Source organism: Phalangium opilio, unplaced genomic scaffold, assembly GCF_054372755.1.
Source record: "Phalangium opilio isolate 3A_F unplaced genomic scaffold, DU_Popi_V2 ptg000078l_1, whole genome shotgun sequence".
Taxonomy (NCBI): domain Eukaryota; kingdom Metazoa; phylum Arthropoda; class Arachnida; order Opiliones; family Phalangiidae; genus Phalangium; species Phalangium opilio.
Window position 1 is genome coordinate 19,644 of NW_028324186.1, and position 20,805 is coordinate 40,448.

Genomic DNA, 20,805 nt, shown 5'->3' on the forward strand with positions numbered 1-20,805 from the left:
ACCTGGTATTTCGCTGCTTTGAGTTTTCTCCTTGCCACACTTCGATCCTTGCTTACTCAAACCCTGCTTTCAGTCTTCTACTTACTCCTTGAAATTGACTTTTTTTGTCTTAGGTTCATAGTGAGCCAAAGTCAAATAAACATTTAAATTATCACTATTAGGTCTATTAAAAGAACGAAAAACCATGACTGCATGATATTATTTATCTTTATTAAGGACAAACGTTACCAATCATACTGGTTAACTAAAGCAAGTAGTCCACTAAGCCTTGTGAAACCGTTTCGTTAACGTAACGTCACGTATCCAAATACGAACAGAAAGCCATCTGATAACGTTTCTTAAACGATGCTTTCGGACCTAGGTAATAGGCGCCCTCTCTCGATGAATTACGAACTTAAAACGGTAACGATACGGTTTCGCAAGGCTAAGTGGACTACTTGCTTAAGAATATTGGTGAAGTGTAACGAGATGATACTGTTTACAGGTCAATCGAGATGTCAATAGAACTCTTGAAAACGTTTGAATTATTCATTATTTTAAATTAAACACACGCAGTTGCTTACCAAAAAATAGCAACCGTTGCGTATTCAGGTAATAAGTAGGTATAGATAGTTCTTGTCCGACTCGGAGAGGTTTTATTTTGGTTTATTAACTTGTCTGTTTAGCTATATATTATTTTTTGCTAATACACGTATCGTGAGCCTCGAATTTAATCTCTTAACGACATTAAATTTGCATGCAGCCTTAAAAAAGTTTTGAAGAGAACAAAATTATCTAGGACAATGTTTGGTTAAAACAATAGACTGCCTTTTCCCATTCACACGCAGATTAAGCTTACCACGCAAGATTTTACTTTCCTACTGCTAGTGCCCGACTTCTTTCTGCACATTCGTCATTCTCGGTGACGCTTTTATGCTCAACTATTTGGGCGCCATCGTCGTGTGAAAAAAAAGCCAAGGCTAATGCCAATTTAATTTTGATTTGTAAATAGATGCGCGTAGCTAATGAAACTCGATGCACGTCAGCGATCTAACTGAACCACTATAGACCCCACCAACAAATAAACAAGTTCCCATGGTCTAGTCTCCATCTAAGGGATAGGATCACGTTTAGGGTGTCCGAAATCGATTTTTTGAAAAGTACCTGGTAGCACTGCTGTTGTAGATTCTGCTGATGCTAGCAACCTCTTGTTATAGTGCAGAAATATGTTTTATTTTTCAAAGGCGACATAAATGTTTCCTTCAGTTTCAAAGTTAGTTTTTGTCATTTGTATTTCGGTGCAATGACCTTTCTTTTCACCTCACCATGCACAGTCGTTCTTTACTCTAACTCTGCTAATATGCTTTTACTTCTAGTACTAAAAATAAGAGTTCAGAAAAAAATAGTTTCCAAAAACGAATTATATTTTTGCGGGAGGAGGGAACGCTTATATACTTTTCAGATTTATGGCTAACTTAACTCAATTATAAGTTCAAGTCAAGAAGCGATATCTAGTTTACTAGGGAGAAGATATAAGATGCTTAAGTATTCGCGCACCATAGTCCCAGTCCCTCTTTCAAAATACAAGGGGGGACGTAAAAGGAGGCCGAGCTATTTCGCCTCTCCTCAGTCGGAAAATACATAATTTTCGTAATTCGCATCGCGGTGACGTGAGTTTTCAAGAACCAATGAGATGCTGGTAGTAATTAAGAGGCGGGGATTAACTCCGGACCTACTATACGTTTGCACTGGAGATAAAGCTGGAAATGAGGCGAATTATTTTTTACCTTCTCCCTAGTAAACTAGATATCGCTTCTTGCGCAAGTGGTACTTTTTTCCTTAGCTATATTACTTTCGGCAATTACACGCTTCGTGGGACTCGAATATAATCTCTTAACGACATTATTATTGCACCCTTAATAAGTATTCGAAAAGAACTATAATAACTAGGACAATGTATGGTTAGAGCAAGGAGTACCTTTTCCAGTTCATATGCAGCTTCAGCTTTAATACCACGCAAGATTTATTTTCCCTGCTGCTAGTGTCCGACATCTTTCTGCTCATTCTTCATTCTTGGTGGTGCTTTTATGCGCAACTATTTTGGCACCATCGTCGTAAGGAAAAAAGGCTAAGGACTAGGCCGGTTCCATCATTTTAAGAAATATGAACAAGTCCTAATAGTGTTAAGTCCCAGTGTCCTTCTTAACGAAACGTGGTTTAGTCGATGTAAATAATTGATCCTATTTATTCCGAATGATTTTATACGACTCGTTCGTTAGGGTTACGTAGTCACATGAAATTATTCATTGCAATCATCAGTATTAAATAAAATTTGAGTTTGATTAAACGACAGATTAAAACCCGGCACTTTGCTGAACTACTCGCACTACACCGAGGTCATTGCTTTATCTAACCAAAGTTGTTAGTGCTAAAATTGTAAATGGTTTGTCTAAGTAAAATGCGTGGAACGAAGTTAAATCGTAGAAAGTCAGTAGTCCACCTTGTCTTAAAATATATCCTTTATCCTCTAAAACACAGTGCGTGAAACATTATTTGATCATCTGTTTAGTATTGGCTTGTTAACTCGTGATTAAAAAAGGTGATTCTCTTATCTTTGGTAAACTAAAACCGTAACTAATCATTAGGGCTTACAAGGACTTTCTCAAGCCTTTCATTGAAAAGTATCTGGTAGCACTGCTATTGTTTATTCCGCTCTCTTTATCGTTCTGAAATCTACTTTTTTCTCGGAGACTACAAATCAATTTGCCCCATCTGTTTCAGCAGTTAACCAAGGGGCACTTCGAAAACAGTTTTCACACACCATACACTATGTCAACCATTTATGGTGATTGCAAGACATTTTAAGATATAGTATGGTTTTTGATGGGAGTTTCGATTCAGTTTTAGTAAAGTTGTTGTCTTTGAAACTTTGTAGTAAATATTAACGAAATAAAAATGCTTTCCACATCAGCAACGATAAACTTTTAGCGGGTATAGTACGTGTTGTGGCTTTTAAACACGCGCGTGACTTAGAAAACGTAACATAATTATTGCACGCTTTTATTAAGCTTAACTTCCTTGCCAGGGTCGAAATTTGTAACAAATATTTAACCCACTTATTATCGAGCGACTTCTCCCAAATTTGATATGCTTTTTTAAATGTGATATCGATCCATTGTTTTTCATTTTCTTTCTTAAATTTAAGGGGTCATCCGTAAAACACTCTAATCTTAATCCTAATAATAGTTTAAGGTGTCCCTTGAGGCAAAATTTTATAGAAGTTACATTTTTGACTCAGATCACTCATAGAACCCACTGTAGTTAATTAACTTTATCGTCTACTTACGTTAATTACGTTAAATATTAGAAGTACTGGTTTAAATTGGTTATATTATGCTATTATTATTGAACAAATGTAAAATTTTCGTTACACGCCGTATGCTATCAGATCTATAAAGGCTTGAATTTATAGAGATCAACTGGCACATCCCAATAACGTCTGGCCTAACTTTCCCACTCTTCTGAAGGATAACCTAAGTTTGGCAAGGATTGTATTACGGCGAGTTGACAATACCTCACGCGACACGTTCAGTAGGCCCAAATTAAAAAAATTTAATGATTCTAAACATGAAAACCTTGTAGTAGTCGTAATTAACGAAGTGCTTTAGTTATAGGTAACGCGTTGTCCAAACGTATCACGTCAATTCAACTCTTTTAGATCAGCACGTGCTTGACAACTCATATTTCATTTTCCCTTTCTGTTCTTGAAACTTAACAGGTGTTTTAATAAAGTCCATTAAAAGTATTAGCAGGACGTTGTAGTTAACTAAAGTGGCTTGGTATTTTCAAATCGCGGAGTTCGAGAAAACAGTAGTTAAAATCAAAAGTTCTCTTCAAGTACTTTGAATAAAAGTATAGCGTAAATTTTTAATAAGGCAGGCTTAGTTATTTGAGAATTATCAATAGTTTTCTACCTTCACCAATTGAACTCAAGATGTATAATATTGTTCTAGGATCAAAGTTTACTTTGACTTTGGTTTCTGCATGGATATGTACAATGCTAACGTAAAATGGATTCCCAACTAGGCCTAAAAGTAGGCCACCAAATATGCGTTACATCCGGCTGTTAATTGAGCCGGGAATAGCTATGACACTTGGGAAAATCGAAATTCATCTCCAAGCACTGTTGAGAGTATATACACGCGAAAGCTATGCTATGAGCACTGGTCCAAAGGTCCAATTAATTATTTTAGTGAATTTCACACGCGTGAAGTGGTGACCCGCTGCAGAGTCGATTTTAAAGTCTGCAACAACACCATTACTAGTGCTAAACATTGACCAATCAAAAGGATCCACATGGCAACAGCAATGTTGCTATTCGAAATAGGTTTTAGGCTCTCATCACGAGTGATTTTGGGAACACACTGTCGACCTTTATCTGATTCCTGGAACTTTAAATGACGATATATGCCTGATTCCGTAAACGAATATAATCTATAATTGAAATGAAATTAAAAAATATTACGTAAATGTTAAAAATACTTAATATGAGAAAGCGAATAAGCCAAGCGTAATAACTTTGTTTTATGCCAATTTTTCTTAATGTAGCCTCAAAAAATCACGTAGTACCAGAGTGGTGACGTTTGTTTCCTCTTAAACCGCGTTCACACCAGAGAATGGACAATTCACCGCAAAATGTTACATTTCAACCATTCCAAATCACTAGAAAACCGCTTGAAACTGTCTAGTGTAAACGTGGTTTTGGCGAAGTAGTGTCTTTCCATACCTCAATTCATTTACAAAATAATTTTCTTACTAGAACCAAAACCCCACGGATGTGGAACATACTTACATAAAAGTGAACGCGTTTTTAATGGTCGGCTTCAAGCCTTTCCTAATGATGTACATATAGGCGTTTGCAATGTCGACGCGTTTATCCGACACTCTCAATTCCTTCACTTCGTCGCATATTCCAAATTTATGAAAACCCTCAAACATCGTCAGTTCAGGCAATAAACAGGCTGTCTCGCCCATTCTGGTTGACTCTAATATACTCATCATATCCATATTTTCCATTGTTTGTACCAAGTGGTTTTCGAGTGAATGCTTCCAGACAGCCCTAACTTCCTCAGAAAGAAATGTCTGTAAAATGGTGAATATATTTTCACAATTTGTTAAACCTGTCAGGCAAGGGAGGTAATGTTGTCGAGTTAAATTTTTTAAATGTACAGTCTCGAAGAGTTTAATGAAGAAGTTCGGCTGACTGATAATCAACGCCCAGCCCAAACCGCTTGCCCTAGAAGGCTGAAAACTTGCAAGAACGTTACTCTTAAGTAGTAGGCACGTACTAAGAAATATTTGTCCAATCCGCTGCTATCTTAATAAATGGCGCCCAGAAATGTAAAACATCTTCTCTATGCAACAAAGTCCGCGCGTTTCAACCTATGTCACAAATACTTAGTACACTGGTTTCCTTTAAACCTATAGACGGGCTGAATGGTCTTTTGGGTTCGATTTGTTGCCATCTTTTTAAATGCTGGCCAGAAACCTAAAACCCTTCTTTCCGGAATAATGTCCGCATGAAAAGTAATAAAAAATGTGCCCACGGGCTGGCGCGCAATAGCGACTGCCTTCGCTCCACAGGTGCTTCAAAAAACTAGTCAAATCAGTAAAATAAACCCATTCTTTGTATCATTTTGATGGAAGTTCATGTTAAAAGCGAGCGACGCCACGGGTAACAACTACTGAATTATATTTAATTAATTATTAAAAGAAAAACCTCTTAATTGCCGCCCTGACTCAGAGAGGTTTATTTAGGTTATTTGTTCAATTTTCTACACTATTGGCCGAATTTCTATCTTCTACCTGACACCCACCCTCCCCGGAAGCACAAAGGACCACCTACATTTATTACAGTTGGAGGTACTTTCTGTCAGATTTGATTCAATTATACACGCTGTAATTATAAAAAGTTTAAAAACTTAACTGACCTGCATTTCTAACGAAGCCGGGCTGTTATCCAAAATTAGAAGCGATACTTGAGGGTTAGCTAAGACATCAGAGAATGTTTCTAAAATTTTCGGTAATTGCGGAATCGTTAGAGATGACAGCAAACTAGAATAGCATGTCCATGTTAGAACAGCGGAAGGGAGCATCCAAAAAACCCAAAACATCCTCTCGGTTGTGAATGGTGAACTGTAAATTCCTGAAATTTACCAACAGAAACATCAACTGTTAATACAGTACAGTTTATTTCGTGTAGATAAAAGTCAAGTACCATTTTGTAATAGGACGGCGATTTCCTGCAAAAAAATGTCCTTGATACGCCACTTATTTTTGTAAGAGTTGCTCATCCACAAAGAGACGCGTTGAATGGTTTTTAAAGAAATGTAGAATAATATTATTGATCCAAGAATGTAAATCCAAACCTTATAATACATAAACAGTTACATATTTTTATAGAATAAATAAAATTGAGGAAAAACGGATGGATGCTAAATTTACACAAATCCCAGACTTGATTTCGAATTATTTCGCGTAATGACTGACCTAAATGATAAAATCCCTGACGAAAATCGTTAAAATCCCTGACGAAAATCGATGAAATCCCTGACGAAAAATGATGAAATCTCTAACGAAAATCGATAAAATCCCTGACGAAAAACGATGAAATCCCTGACGAAAAACGATAAAATCCCTGACGAAAAACGATAAAATCCCTGACGAAAAACGATAAAATCCCTGAAGAAAAACGATGAAATCCCTGACGGAAAATGATAAAATCTCTGACGAAAAACGATGAAATCCCTGACGAAAAATGATGAAATCTCTAACGAAAATCGATAAAATCCCTGACGAAAAACGATGAAATCCCTGACGAAAAACGATAAAATCCCTGACGAAAAACGATAAAATCCCTGACGAAAAACGATAAAATCCCTGAAGAAAAACGATGAAATCCCTGACGGAAAATGATAAAATCTCTGACGAAAAACGATGAAATCCCTGACGAAAAACGATGAAATCCCTGACGAAAAACGATGAAATCCCTGACGAAAAACGATAAAATCCCTGACGAAAATCGATGAAATCCCTGACGAAAAACGATAAAATCCCTGACGAAAATCGATAAAATCCCTGACGAAAATCGATGAAATCCCTGACGAAAATCGATGAAATCCCTGACGAAAAACGATGAAATCCCTGACGAAAAACGATGAAATCCCTGACGAAAAATGATGAAATCCCTGGCGAAAAACGATGAAATCCCTGACGAAAAACGCTGAAATCCCTGAAGAAAAACGATGAAATCCCTGAGGAAAATCGAAAAAATCCCTGACGAAAATCGATGAAATCCCTGACGAAAAACGATGAAATCCCTGACGAAAAATGATGAAATCCCTGACGAAAAACGAACAAATCCCTGACGAAAAACGATGAAATCCCTGACGAAAAACGATGAAATCCCTGAGGAAAATCGATAAAATCCCTGGCGAAAATCGATGAAATCCCTGACGAAAAACGATGAAATCCCTGACGAAAAACGATGAAATCCCTGACGAAAAGCGATGAAATCCCTGACGAAAAGCGATGAAATCCCTGACGAAAAACGATGAAATCCCTGTCGAAAAACGATGAAATCCCTGACGAAAATCGATAACATCCCTGACGAAAATCGTTAAAATCCCTGACGAAAAACGATGAAATCCCTGACGAAAAACGATGAAATCCCTGACGAAAAACGATGAAATCCCTGACGAAAAACGATGAAATCCCTGACGAAAAACGATGAAATCCCTGACGAAAAACGATGAAATCCCTGGCAAAAGCTATGAAATCTCTGACGATGTTCGATGAAATCTCTGACAATAATCATGAAATCTTCGACAATAATAATGAACGAAAATTCTATTGAGAACATCAAACCGGCAGAAAAGAATAATTTCTAGGTAACTAAATAAATTATGATAATAATTACCTCGTTTGAAAATATGAATGAAGATCCTTTTAAGCTTTTCGTGTCCATTTTCATTTCCGTGGATAATATTTTCCAGTCGTCATAACCCACTGGTATTGTAATATCAGCAAAATCCAAATATTTCTCATTGGGACCAAGAGGGTTTAGACAAATATCTGACTCCTATGGTGGATTACGATTAAACAGGTTTGAAACATTACACTTTTTAAATTAACTTACATTATGTAATATTTGTCCAATAAGTCCTGTAAAAGTTCCATTAACGGCCATAGTCTAACGAATCCGCCATTGATATGTTGTACCTGCGGAAAGGTTTGAAACATTTTCACTTGGGACAATGTGGGTGGGACTCTAGCATAGTGTATGGGAACCCCGGTACCTAAGATCTAAAATATAATCAGAATTTTTCGGGGTACCAGAAAATTAATTTTTCACCTGTTCCAAAAACAATCGTTTGATTCGTCTCAAATATAAAGTTCTACTTTATAAAGAGCTGAGGATAACAACTAAAAATACCCTTGTGTCCCATTCGACGGAACGCTTTTCCCATTCAACCGAAAACAGCCCAAATGTGCGGTTTTGGGAAAATATACATCAAAATTTTTAAAGCAAACGTTTTCACTTTTTTTAAGGATTTTTTTTTTACCCTACAGTTTTCGTTGTATATATATATATATATTGATGTTTGAAATGCAAAATATAATTTTAAGAGTGATTGATAATGGAGAGAATTGCTAATAAAGGCGGCTTTCTTTACTTTAATAATGGTTACTTGTTTCAATTGAATAAGAAAAAGGATAAAACTAGTTACTATAGTTGTAGAAATCCCTCCTGTAAGGTTCGAATAATAGAAGTAACCTAACCTAACCTAACCGAACCGAACCGAACCTAACCTAAACCTAAACCTAAACCTAAACCTAATCTAACCTAACCCTACCTAATCTGGCCTAACCTAACCAAACCTGACCAAACCAAACCTAAACCTAACCTAACCAAACCTAACATAACAGTAATGTTTTGGAAAAGGCAAATTATTTGAGAAGTCAAAGAAGCTAAACATGAACATTTTGGAAAAGGCGTATCATAGTTAAATGATTTGTAAAATATTCCTAACCTAACTTAACGAACCCAAACCTAACCTAACATAACAGTAAAGTTTTGAAAAAGGCATATTATTTGAGAAGTCAATGAAGGTATAAAATATCAATATTTTGGAAAAGGCGTAACATTGTTAAACGATTTATAAAATATTACTAACCTAACTTAACCAAACTAAACCTAACCAAACATAACAGTAATGTTTTGGAAAAGGCATATTATTTGAGAAGTCAATGAAGCTAAACATAAATATTTTAGAAAAGGCGTAGAATAGTTAAATGATTTATAAAATATTATTAACCTAACCTAACCTAACTTAACTTACAATTTCCTTCTCTGGGGTTGAACCCGAGCCTCTGAATTAAAAGCCTGATATTCTACCAAGCTGCTGCGGTGATTCGAAATCCTCACAGACATTTAATTAACTAATTCTTTGAAATAATTTCCCATTCAGCAGAAACCCGCCATTGGGCTGGAAATTTAAATATATTCTCCATAAAAAACCAAAAAGCGGTTTCGGTCCAATGGGACTATACTTTCCAATGGGAAAATACTTCAGTAACAGAGACTAAAGTTCACCATCCTCCTTGTCTCAGACCGTATTACACCTCCCAAGGGTTCGAAATCGGTAAATTACTATGGTAATTTACACGGTAATTTACCAGGGTAACTGTAATTTACGATTTTCTCGGGGAAATTACGAAAACGATAATTACCCTGGTCATTACCGTAGTAATTTACCAGGGTAACTGTAATTTACGATTTTTCCGGGTAAATTTCGAAAACGGTTATTACCCTGGTCATTACCGTGGTAATTTACCAGGGTAACTGTAATTTACGATTTTCCCGGGTAAATTTCGGAAACGGTAATTACCCTGGTCATTACCGTGGTAATTTACCAGGGTAATTGTAATTTACGATTTTCCCTGGTAAATTTCGAAAATGGTAATTACCCTGGTCATTACCGTGGTAATTTACCAGGGTAACTGTAATTTACGATTTTCCCGGGTAAATTACGAAAACGGTAGTTACCCTGGTCATTATCGTGGTAATTTACCAGGGTAACTGTAATTCACGATTTTCCCGGGTAAATTACGAAACCGGTAATTACCGTTGTCATTACCGTGGTAATTTACCAGTGTATGATAATTTGCCACCGAATTCTTGTTTCTTTCTCTTGGAAAATGGGTCTATGGTCCATGTTTTGCTCTACCCAAACATGCACACTTATTTCCTCTCGTGAGTAAGTCATACATTGTCGAACGGCAAGCGTGGGAAAAATTTGAAAAAGGAAATAAAATTTTATTTTCTCGTCTATCTTTGTTGTCGAGTTCCTTTGCGTCAGCTGGAAACGCTGTAGTTGTTAGAATTTTGTTCTAAAATTGTGAAATAGCAATAGTTCGCAAAATGGGTAAGAAGAAGAAAGTCGATGTTGCTGCTCAAAAGTATTTTGAGCTGAAAACATCAAAACTAGGTTAAGCATTTTGAATTGTGTTTAAGGTTGGCTCGATATATTTAAAGCGAGAGAGAAAGGATTTTGGTATTGCCCTAATTTAAATGAAACGTTTATTACTCCTGACACCCGCCGACTAAAGGATTTCACGCTTTCAACCCCGCTCCCATATTTGAAAATTTAAAGAAATCGAGGGGACTTTTTAAAAATCAAACAAGTATATGCCGACGTTATATTAGAATGATCTTAAGGTGGTGTTGGGGGGCTGAGGCGAAGTTCTTCGGACCAGAGCCTGCGGTTCCCATCCCCCATGGCATCATTCGCCATAGGATTCACTGCCGGATGTCTGCACTTCAACTGCAGCTCTGGCTTGACATGGATGGACTGAGACAGGCCAAGGAGTTTGTCCCGGGTCCTTCTATCACTAGGGCAAAGGAACTGCTTGCCCTCACTAAAAACAAAATTAGGCTGGTCACCAGTCTCCTCACTGGACACTGCCGGCTGAATAGACACCTGCACTTATTGGGCATCGTTGATGACCCACTCTGTAGGTTCTGCCGGAAGGTAGAGGAAACCTCCTCCCATATCCTCTGTAGCTGCGACTACCTCGCGGCCATGAGGTTCGAGCATTTCGACATGCATACTATGGAACCTCACCAGTTCTCTACTGTCTCGGCCAACCGGATTCTCCGATTCATCGAGGCGACAGGACTCTTCGTAGTCTAACAAGCTCGGGGCGCACAATATACCCTTGGTATCGGTGCTCGGCGCGGCGACGCGCCACCCCCTTCAACAATAACAATAAGGTGGTGTTTATTATTAGAAGTTACGTGTATTTCTCCACAAATCGGAAATAATTTTAAAAGAAAGTACTAGCTTTTGGCCCCGGATATTACACTTAAAACTAAGTAAATTTATTGAAATAAGGATTATGGGTTATAATTTTCTGTTAGGGCATCGAGGGGCTATTCACTCTGATTATCTGTATTTCTTTTAATGGGTATTTACGGGTATTTAGTTTTACCACTGTTAAAGGATGCTCATCGAAGTATGGTAAGATGTGGCTACTACTACGAGCCCAGCCCTTGAGTCGTCTTGTTTTCTCTCTCTGCTCATGTGCGAAAATTCAAACGCACCGCTCAGGATTCTCCAAGAAGATATAGTTCCTTTTTTCCACGTGACCTAGCGCTAGTAAGAAACAACTTACTTGAAAGAAGATACTCGTACAAAGGCATTGAAGATAGAAGCCAAGTGTCCAACGTATTGTTGCGTTTCATCGTCGAAATCAAAGTAAAATGGCACCTATGAAATACGATTAACCATAACTTGATAAACGAAACGAGATTTGGGATTTTATTAAGAAGTAAATACCTGGCAGGCTATGAACCTGACAAAATCCGACGGAAGTGGTTTAGAATTGAGTTCCCTCATTTTAGGAAATATGAACTTAGGTATCAAAGTGTCGAGTTCCAATTTCCTTCTTCACAAAACATGCTTTAAGGTAATTAATCCATGTAAAATTTATTTCTAATTAATCTTTAATGATGCGTATAAACAAGATAACTCAATGAGCGTCAGTCAGTGATAGCAACACCTTGCTAAAAACTAAACCCTTCAACCTCCAAAACATAGCACATTTATTTTTCCATTACTCCGTGTGGTTACCAATTTGCTAAGAACCCAACAAGGATCTAAGGCTATACAATGGCTCGTATACACTATAAAGTTGCGAAGAGTGCTAAAAAAAAACTTGAGAAATGCCTGCCAACACGCGAAATACAGTGACCACGACACTTTAAGGAGGCATTTTCGGGTTAGTATACATTTTTTCTCTTTCCATAATTCGTAGAAAATCAACGCAACTAAAAATAAACCCTTGGAAAATGTCTTAGAACGTTGCAGACTCAAAATCGCCCATTGAACCCACTGTTATTAACTAACTTTATCCTCTACTTACGTTAATTATGATAAGTCTTAGAAGTACTGGTTTAAATCGGTTTATATTATTCTATAATTTTTCACCAACAGTAAAATTTTTGTTTCACACCGTATGCTATCAGATCTATAAAGGCATAAATATGTAGAGTTCCACTTTCACACTGCATATAACATCTGGCCAACTTTCACACTCTAATCAATTACCTAAGTTTGCCAAGGATTATATTACTCACACTGCATATAACATCTGGCCAACTTTCACACTCTTATCAATTACCTAAGTTTGCCAAGGATTATATTACAAGAGACAAGACCAGTATTCTAAAAATTTACGTAAACAATTTTTTAGCTAGGTGTGGTTGTGGCGGTGATGGCTTGTTAGTTTCGTATGCGCTAATATAGTAACAGTATTTGTTGGGGTTATGGGTGTGTAGCAAGGAAAAAAGAAACTGTCGCGTAAAAAGACAACTAACAAAATTTATTGAATTTAAATTAACATAATTGATCGAAACATGATAACAGACTGAACAAGTTTGTACACAGTAAATGCTATTTATACAGACATTAAAAAATATAAGTGTGAAGGTTTTTTTTGTATATAATAAAAAAAACTATCTTCGGCGTTGTTATTTTTAACTATTTTCAACACTCGCCCTCGACGAAGATATCATGGTATTCATGGAGGCTTAATTTCTTACGTAAGCGGTTGAAGACTTCAGGTGATAATGGCTTCGTGAATATGTCCGCTAGTTGGTCTTTGCTTGATATATACTTGACTTCAATTCGACCATCTTGAACCAGCTCTCTGACGAAAAATTGCCGTACGTTTATGAGCTTCGTTCGCCGGTGAAACTCAGGATTCAGAATCAATTTAATGGCTCCGGCGTTGTCAAAGCGCAAGATTGGGACCTCGTTCTTGCTGATACCGAGGAAGGACTTGATGTTTGAAATCCAGACGATATCTTTAGCTGCTTCTGTAGCGGCGATCAGTTCTGCCTCAGTGGTAGACATAGCAACAGATTGTTGCTTTCGACTGGCCCATGTGACTGGCGTTGAACCCATCAAGCAGACAACTCCTGAAGTTGAGCGTCTAGTTTTCTCGCAGCCAGCATAGTCAGCGTCACAGTAATGGAAGAGTTGTGTGGTGTCACTGGATTTAAATAAAAGGCCCAAAGTTGTAGTTCCTCGAAGATAGCGGAAAATTCGTTTCACCGCATTCCAATCTGCGACAGTCGGGTTTGCCATCGCTTGAGAGGCTCTATTTACTGCGAACTCTATGTCGGGTCGAGTGCCTAGCGCAGCATACCGGAGACTTCCAATGGCGGAGGCATAAATGGTTGGAGTCTCGAACTTCATTTGAGCATCGTCGTTTCTATCTTGGGTCGTAGCCGGTGTATATACTGCTTTACAATCCCGCATGTTAAATCTTTCGAGGACTTTCTCGAGATAGGCAGTCTGGTGAAGGAAGATGGAACCGTTTTTGGTGAAATCGACTTTCAGGCCGAGATATATTGAAGCGGCGCCCGTAGTAATCTCGAACTCCTTGGTAAATTAGCGTAGAAATTCTTCTACATCGGAATCAGTAGATCCAGCAATGAGACCGTCGTCGACATAGAGAATGATGACAAGAAAGACCTTTCCAGAAGAGTAAGCTTAAAGGCAATGGTCTCCATCTGCACGTTTAAAACCGTACTTCCGTATGACAATATCAACTCCCTCATTCCAGCAACGTGGCGACTGTTTAAGTCCATACAAGCTTTTCCAAAGCCTCCAAACTTTCCCGCTGTGATCATCGAATCCGTCTGGCTGACGGAGATATATTTCTTCGGATAAATCGCCATGTAGGAGAGCTGTTTTTACATCAAACTGCTTTAAATGCAATTTCTTCTGGACAACGATGCTGAGAAATATTCTCAAAGTCTCGAAACGAGCGACAGGAGCAAAAGTGTCTTCATAGTCGATCCCTTCCCGCTGCACATAGCCTTTTGCTACGAGTCTCGCTTTGTATTTAAGAATCGTGCCATCCTCACCAGTCTTAATGCGGGAAATCCATCTGTTACCGATGATTTTGCAGCCTTTAGGGGGATATACCAGAGAATAGACTTGGTGTTTCTCCATAGATGATAGTTCTTCCGACATTGCCTTTTCCCATTTCAAGGAGTCAGTGCTGGAACGAGCCTGTTCGACAGTACTTGGAACAGCATCGCAGATCAGAGCCACATCGTTATCCGGCAGGCAGGTGCAACAAGTGTTTTTACGTGTCTTCAACTTGGCACGATCCCGAAGGACTGGACCGTTAACTTCGATTGGAGACAGACTTGTAAATAGTGATAATTTCATCGGGAGCCCTGCAGTTTTGAGGGGAAATATTCGTCATTTTATTTTTTCTCCTTTTTTAAGAACTGTTTTGAGTTGTCGTTATGGGAGAGAGCTCTCATCGCCCCGAATTTTTCAGGGTACCCGGGTGGTACCCGACCCCCACTAAAAATATTTTTTCAGGGTGTCCTGTGAATTTTCTTGGGTGTCACAGGCTCCCTGGTACCCTCTATTTACAAGTCTGATTGGAGATATAACAGGATCGTCAGCGATTTCCTCGGTTTTAGTGGTCTCATCTTCGTCATCCGATAGCTCTGATACTGTCTCGCCCTTGTTGGAGACTTCCTGCAACGAGACCCATGTATCCATGAGTCACTTCTCGGAACTGAATTTGACGTCTCTGGATCGTAGAACATCATTTAGCTCCGGAACGTATACTCGATAACCATCTCCATTGTCTTCATAATCGACAAGGATACAATTGTAGGCTTTCTTGGATAGCTTCTTCCTCTTCTCCTTCGGGATATGGACATAGCAATCAGTCCCAAAAGCTCGTAAGTGCTTTAGCGACGGATTTGGTTTGCCAGTCCATAACTCATATGGTGTTTTACCAACAACACGAGTTGGAGCGGTGCGATTGAGGATGTACGTTGCCGTGTTGACAGCCACGGCCCATAGCTTGGGAGGTATATCCGATTTTGAGTGGAGCATGGCACGAACTGACTCCATAATTGTCCGGTTCTCTCGTTCTGCAACTCCATTTTGCTGAGGAGTGTAAGGCATTGACGTCCGATGTTTCTGGCCGATTTCTTGCGTCGTTATCTGTCGGAATGCCTCATTTACATATTCGGTACACTTGTCAGTAATGAGTTCTCGTACGGTATGATCGTAGTTCTTGCAGAACGCAAGAAAATCCTTAAGACGTTCAACAACTTCAGACTTCTTTTCCAAGAAATACGTGATACGGATACCGGAGTATTCGTCTTTGAAGAGAAGATAGTAGAGTTTTCCCTTCATTGACAGCGTTGGCGAGGGCCCCCAAAGATCGGAGTGAATTCTTTCTCCTGGTGTTTCAGCCTTATCCAAACGAGAGCCAAATCTATGACGGGTCATCTTCCCATATAAGCAGCCTTCACACAACTTGCCAGCTGCTTGTTCAATAACCTCGTATCCGAGCTTCTTCAGAGTAGCCGCTACATGTCGCTTATCCTAATGAGCAAAACGTTCATGCCATACTTGTAAATCCGTTTTCCTTTCACTTCCTGGATTAGTGGTATGGTATACGGAACTTAGGGGCTGCTCTACTGTGATATCCAACCGGAACAAGGACTCGACTTTGCCCGGAAGGCATAAACGCCTCTTTCCCTTCACGTTCTCATACAGGCCGCATGACGTCGCCGTAGCTTGAAATTCCAAATTTCCATTTCGGTTCATGGCACTTTTCAGAGAGAAGATATTACAAGCAAAACCACTGATATGCCAAACGTTGTGGATGACCTCATATCGTACAGTGTTTCCCATCATAAAGCTTATGCGGATATCTCCCTCACCGTCTGCTATCATCCGTGCTTTATTTCAAACTTGTAAGGTGGCTAGAGTTTCGAGCTTCCTGAACGTGATAAACTTGGTTCCGTCATTTGTTACGTGCTGGGTGGCTCCTGAATCGAAATACCAAACTGGTTCTGCAGTAGAGCGAGCAATCAAACTGTTTGCAGCAAAGAGACCTCCACCATCGTTTCGTTCATACTTTTTTTCTTCTTTTCTTCGGTCTGAACAGTCCTTTGATAAATGACCATACTTGTTGCAATTGAAACATCGTGGCCGATATTTCCGGTTTCTCGGCCGTAACGGTTTTGCAACGTTCCGGGTAGTTCTCGGGCTCCCTTTACTATTCCGGTGAGCTACCAGTCCTGAAGATTGTTTGAAGGTGTGTTCGGCTCGAGTGGCTCGTCCGATCAGAAGTCGTTCCAATTCAACTACTGTTTGTTTTCCTTCTGGTAAAGTATCCCAAAGCATTCCAAATTCCCGGTACTCGTCGTGGGGCAGGGATTCAAAGATGCAAGCGACGAGTATGCAATCATCAAAAGATACGTCCTTTTCTTTCTTTGCTGTCATCAAGATGTCCGACCACAAAGATCGCATTTGCGCGAGATGGGTCGCCATGTCGACATCAGGTGCTTTTGTTGTTCGCATTAATTGTGCAAGCAATTTCCGGAGCCGATTTGATGACTTTTGTTCGAAGATCTCTAGCAACTTATCCCACATCTCTTTGGGCTTCTCGCAATCGGAAATCATGTTCTGGACCTTAAGAGATAGAGCTGACCAGATAACGGTACGGGCAGTACTGAATGCCACTCGGAACTTCTTTAATGTCACAGCGCCAGTTTCTGTTGTCGTAATAGTTTCTACCCAGTCTCCAGTGACTATTCCATAGACACCTCGTATTTTCAATATATCAGTCACTTGTCTCTTCCAGCTTCGCCAATTCTCGGGACCAGATAGCTTCTCAACCTCATGGCGTTGAAGACCATTCATCATAACAGAATAATGTAGAGCAGGATATACGGAGAGACCACGAATTCAGGATACTGTTGACACGTTTACTAGGCGACACGGCTTATCTAACGACACATTGCGCAGTGGAAGCGTGCTGGGCCCATAACCTGTTGGGGTTATGGGTGTGTAGGCAGGAAAAAAGAAACTGTCGCGTAGAAAGACAACTAACAAAATTTATTGAATTTAAATTAACATAATTGATCGAAACATGATAACAGACTGAACTAATTTATACACAGTAAAAGCTATTTATACAGACATTAAAAAAATATAAGTGTGAAGGTTTTTTTTCTGTATCATAAAAAAACTATCTTCGGCGTTGTTATTTTTAACTATTTTCAACAGTATTCATGTTTTCTAACTCTCTAAGGTAATATTCCAAATGGCCCAACAGTTGGGATAAATTCTAAGGGAGCGGTAGCTCCCTTAGATAAGGCCTGATGACGGCTTTAATGTATAAGGAAGGTTTTTGGATTGGTTTTAACTTTTTTCGTATTAAGTTTATTGTTTCGAAATTTTTCTACTGAACTAAAATCCGGGCCCTTAGTATGTGGTGAAAATTTCAAGATGATCCACCTAATAGTTTATTTTATAAAGCATAAAGTTGCTAAGGGTGGTTTTCATTTCCATAAAATTAATCACAGATTTTGGCGAAAAACTAGAGAATCTCCATAGAAATAACATGGGAAATTTTCCAAACTTACCCATTTTGTAACTACCCTTACAAAAAAAACTATACGTTTGATAGATTTGAAAACGGTCTTAAATGAAAGCCCCATTTTTAAAGTGGGCGCCAATTTTTGTTTCATTACGAAAAACAAAGTTTAAGTATTGTTTTTAATAGTTTTAAGTACCTGCTCCGAATTACGTGGTTTACCTTTAAACTGTGGAACTTAAGACTTTTTTGCTTGGGTTAAGTAATAAAGAAAGTCATTCTAGGACTTACGTCGTTTTACTGCGGATAATCAAATTGGTAGGGCAATTAGCTAGCTTAATTGTCATTATAACTATTGCGCGTCCAACTAATTTAGTTGCGAAGTACGGATTAAACTTAATTAAACAAAATAAGCAATTAAAGATAATTAAACAAAATAAGCAATTAAAGATAATTACCAATTATAGGTAATTAAATTTTTACACGAGTCTAAACTATAACATCTGTTTGTGTACAAGTCTACGGAATCTGTTTAAGCGCAGACCTACAGAATATTTTTGTGCAAAGGAGTATAAAATCTCTTTGTGCAGAGGCCTATGCAATCATTTCGTGCACAGGCCTATGGAATATTGTTTTACACAGGCCTCTGGAATATTGTTTTACACAGGCCTATGGAATATTGTTTTACACAGGCCTCTGGAATATTGTTTTACACAGGCCTATGGAATATTGTTTTACACAGGTCTACGGAATGTTTTTGTGCAAATCTGCATGGAATCCTTTTGAGTATAGGAGTATGGAATCTTCTGTGCACAGGTCTATGGAATTTTTTGTTCATGGGTCTATGGTATATTTATGTGCACAAGTTTGAAGAATCTTTATTTGCACAAGTTTGAAGAATCTTTATGTGCACACTAGTCTGAAGAATCTTTATGTGCACACAAGTCTGAAGAATCTTTATGTGCACACAAGTCTGAAGAATCATTATGTGCACACAGTCTGATGAATCAATATGTGCACACAAGTCTGAAGAATCTTTATGTGCACACAAGTCTGAAGAATCTTTATGTGCACATAAGTCTGAAGAATCTTTATGTGCACACAAGTCTGAAGAATCATTATGTGCACACAAAAGTCTGAAGAATCTTTATTTGCACAGGTCTACAACTTCTGTTTGTGCACAGGTCTACGACTTCTGTTTGTTCACAGGTCTACGACCTCTGTTTGTGCACAGGTCTATGGAATCTGATTTGCTCATTTCTATGACATCTGATTTGCTCATTTCTATGACATCTCTTTTTGCGCAAGTCAATAACATTTGTTTATGCTCAAGTCTAAAACATCTGTTTGTACACAAGCCTAAAACATCTGTTTGTGCACAAGTCTAAAACATCTGTTTGTACACAAGACTAAAACATCTGTTTGTACACAAGACTAAAACATCTGTTTGTACACAAGACTAAAACATCTGTTTGTGCACAAGACTAAAACATCTGTTTGTGCACAAGTCTAAAGCATCTGTTTGTGCACAAGTCTAAATCATCTGTTTGTGAACAAGTCTATAACACCTGTTTGTGATCAATTCTATAACACCTGCTTGTGATCAATTCTATAACACCTGCTTGTGAACAAGTCTATAACATCTCTTTGTGCACAAGTCTATGACATCTGTTTGTGCACACGCGAGTGACTTCTGTCTGAGCAAAGGTCTACGGAATATTTTTGAGCACGGGTCTACGTATCATTTTTGTGCAAATGGGTATGGAATCTTTTTGATCATAAGGGTTTGAAATCTGTTTGAGCATAAGGGTTTGAAATCTGTTTGACCATAGGGGCATTGAAAATGTTTGTGCATAACTCTATGGAATCTGATGCGCACGTCTATAACATCTCTTTTTGCGCGAGTCTCCGACATTTCTTTGTGCACAAGCCTGTGATTCTATTTGTGCACAAGTGTACGAAATATTTTTATGCATTGGTGTACGGAATATTTTTATGCATTGCTGTACGGAATATTTTTATGCACAATTGTACGGAATATTTTTGTGCACAGGTGTACGGAATATTTTTGTGTATAGGTGTATGGAATATTATGGTGAAAATGGATTTGGAATATTTTTGTGCACAGGTGTACGGAATATTTTTGTGAAAATGGATACCGAATATTTTTGTGCACAGGTGTACGTGATAGTTTTGTGCACAGGTGAACGTGATATTTTTGTGCAAATGGGTAAGGAACATTTTTGAGCATAGGGATATGCAATGTTTTTGTGCAGAGGTCCATGGATTTTTTTTGTGTACAGGTATATGGAATGTTTTTGTGCAGAAGTCCGTGGAATATTTTTGTGTACAGGTATATGACTCATGTTTGTGCACAAATCTATAGAATGTTTTGTACACCGGTCTAGGACATATGATTGTGCACAAGTCTATGGCATCAGTTTGTGCAAAAGTCTAAGGTATGTGTTTTTGCACAAATATTTGACATCTATTTTTGCACAAGTCCATGGTATCTGTGTGTACAGGTCTACAAAATATGTTTGTGCACAAGTCTGAAGAATCTTTATGTGCACAAGTCTACGGAATATCTTGTGCAAATGTCGATGACATCTCTTTTTGAGGAAGTCTATGAAATCAGTTTTTTACACAAGCATATGACATCTGTTTGTGCACAAGTCTATAACATCGGATTGTGCAAAACCGTGTGACTTCTGTTTGTGTACAAGTCTGTGGAATCTATTTGTGCACGAGTCTACGTAATATATTTGTGCGCAAATCTATGGAATCTGTTTATGCGCTAGTCTACGGCATCTATTTGTGCACGGGTCTACG

At 38.4% G+C, this 20,805-nt stretch overlaps 2 protein-coding genes across 2 annotated transcripts; both read right to left on the bottom strand.

The window, feature by feature from the left end:
* Window positions 1–2,039: 2,039 nt before the first annotated feature.
* Window positions 2,040–8,227, bottom strand: LOC149654926 (uncharacterized). The gene is made up of 7 exons (XM_089844964.1): window positions 8,177–8,227; window positions 7,958–8,119; window positions 6,257–6,407; window positions 5,970–6,184; window positions 4,832–5,121; window positions 4,302–4,473; window positions 2,040–2,114 (listed from the first exon to the last, which is right to left on the bottom strand). Exons 1-7 carry the CDS (start codon window positions 8,225–8,227, stop codon window positions 2,040–2,042), a joined length of 1,116 nt encoding a protein of 371 aa, XP_089701090.1.
* An 8,110-nt stretch (window positions 8,228–16,337) lies between these two features.
* Window positions 16,338–17,297, bottom strand: LOC149654927 (uncharacterized). Its single transcript, XM_089844965.1, has one exon. It carries the CDS (start codon window positions 17,295–17,297, stop codon window positions 16,338–16,340), a length of 960 nt encoding a protein of 319 aa, XP_089701091.1.
* Window positions 17,298–20,805: the final 3,508 nt, after the last annotated feature.

Bases quoted from the DNA above. Each gene is read 5' to 3' on its own strand.
- LOC149654926 (XM_089844964.1), bottom strand. From the start codon at position 8,227: ATGGCCGTTAATGGAACTTTTACAGGACTTATTGGACAAATATTACAT. The intron at 8,120-8,176 runs GTAAGTTAATTT...AATCCACCATAG, and splicing joins TTGGACAAATATTACATAAT to GAGTCAGATATTTGTCTAAA. The intron at 6,185-6,256 runs GTACTTGACTTT...GGTAAATTTCAG, and splicing joins CGCCGTCCTATTACAAAATG to GAATTTACAGTTCACCATTC.
- LOC149654927 (XM_089844965.1), bottom strand. From the start codon at position 17,297: ATGAATGGTCTTCAACGCCATGAGGTTGAGAAGCTATCTGGTCCCGAG.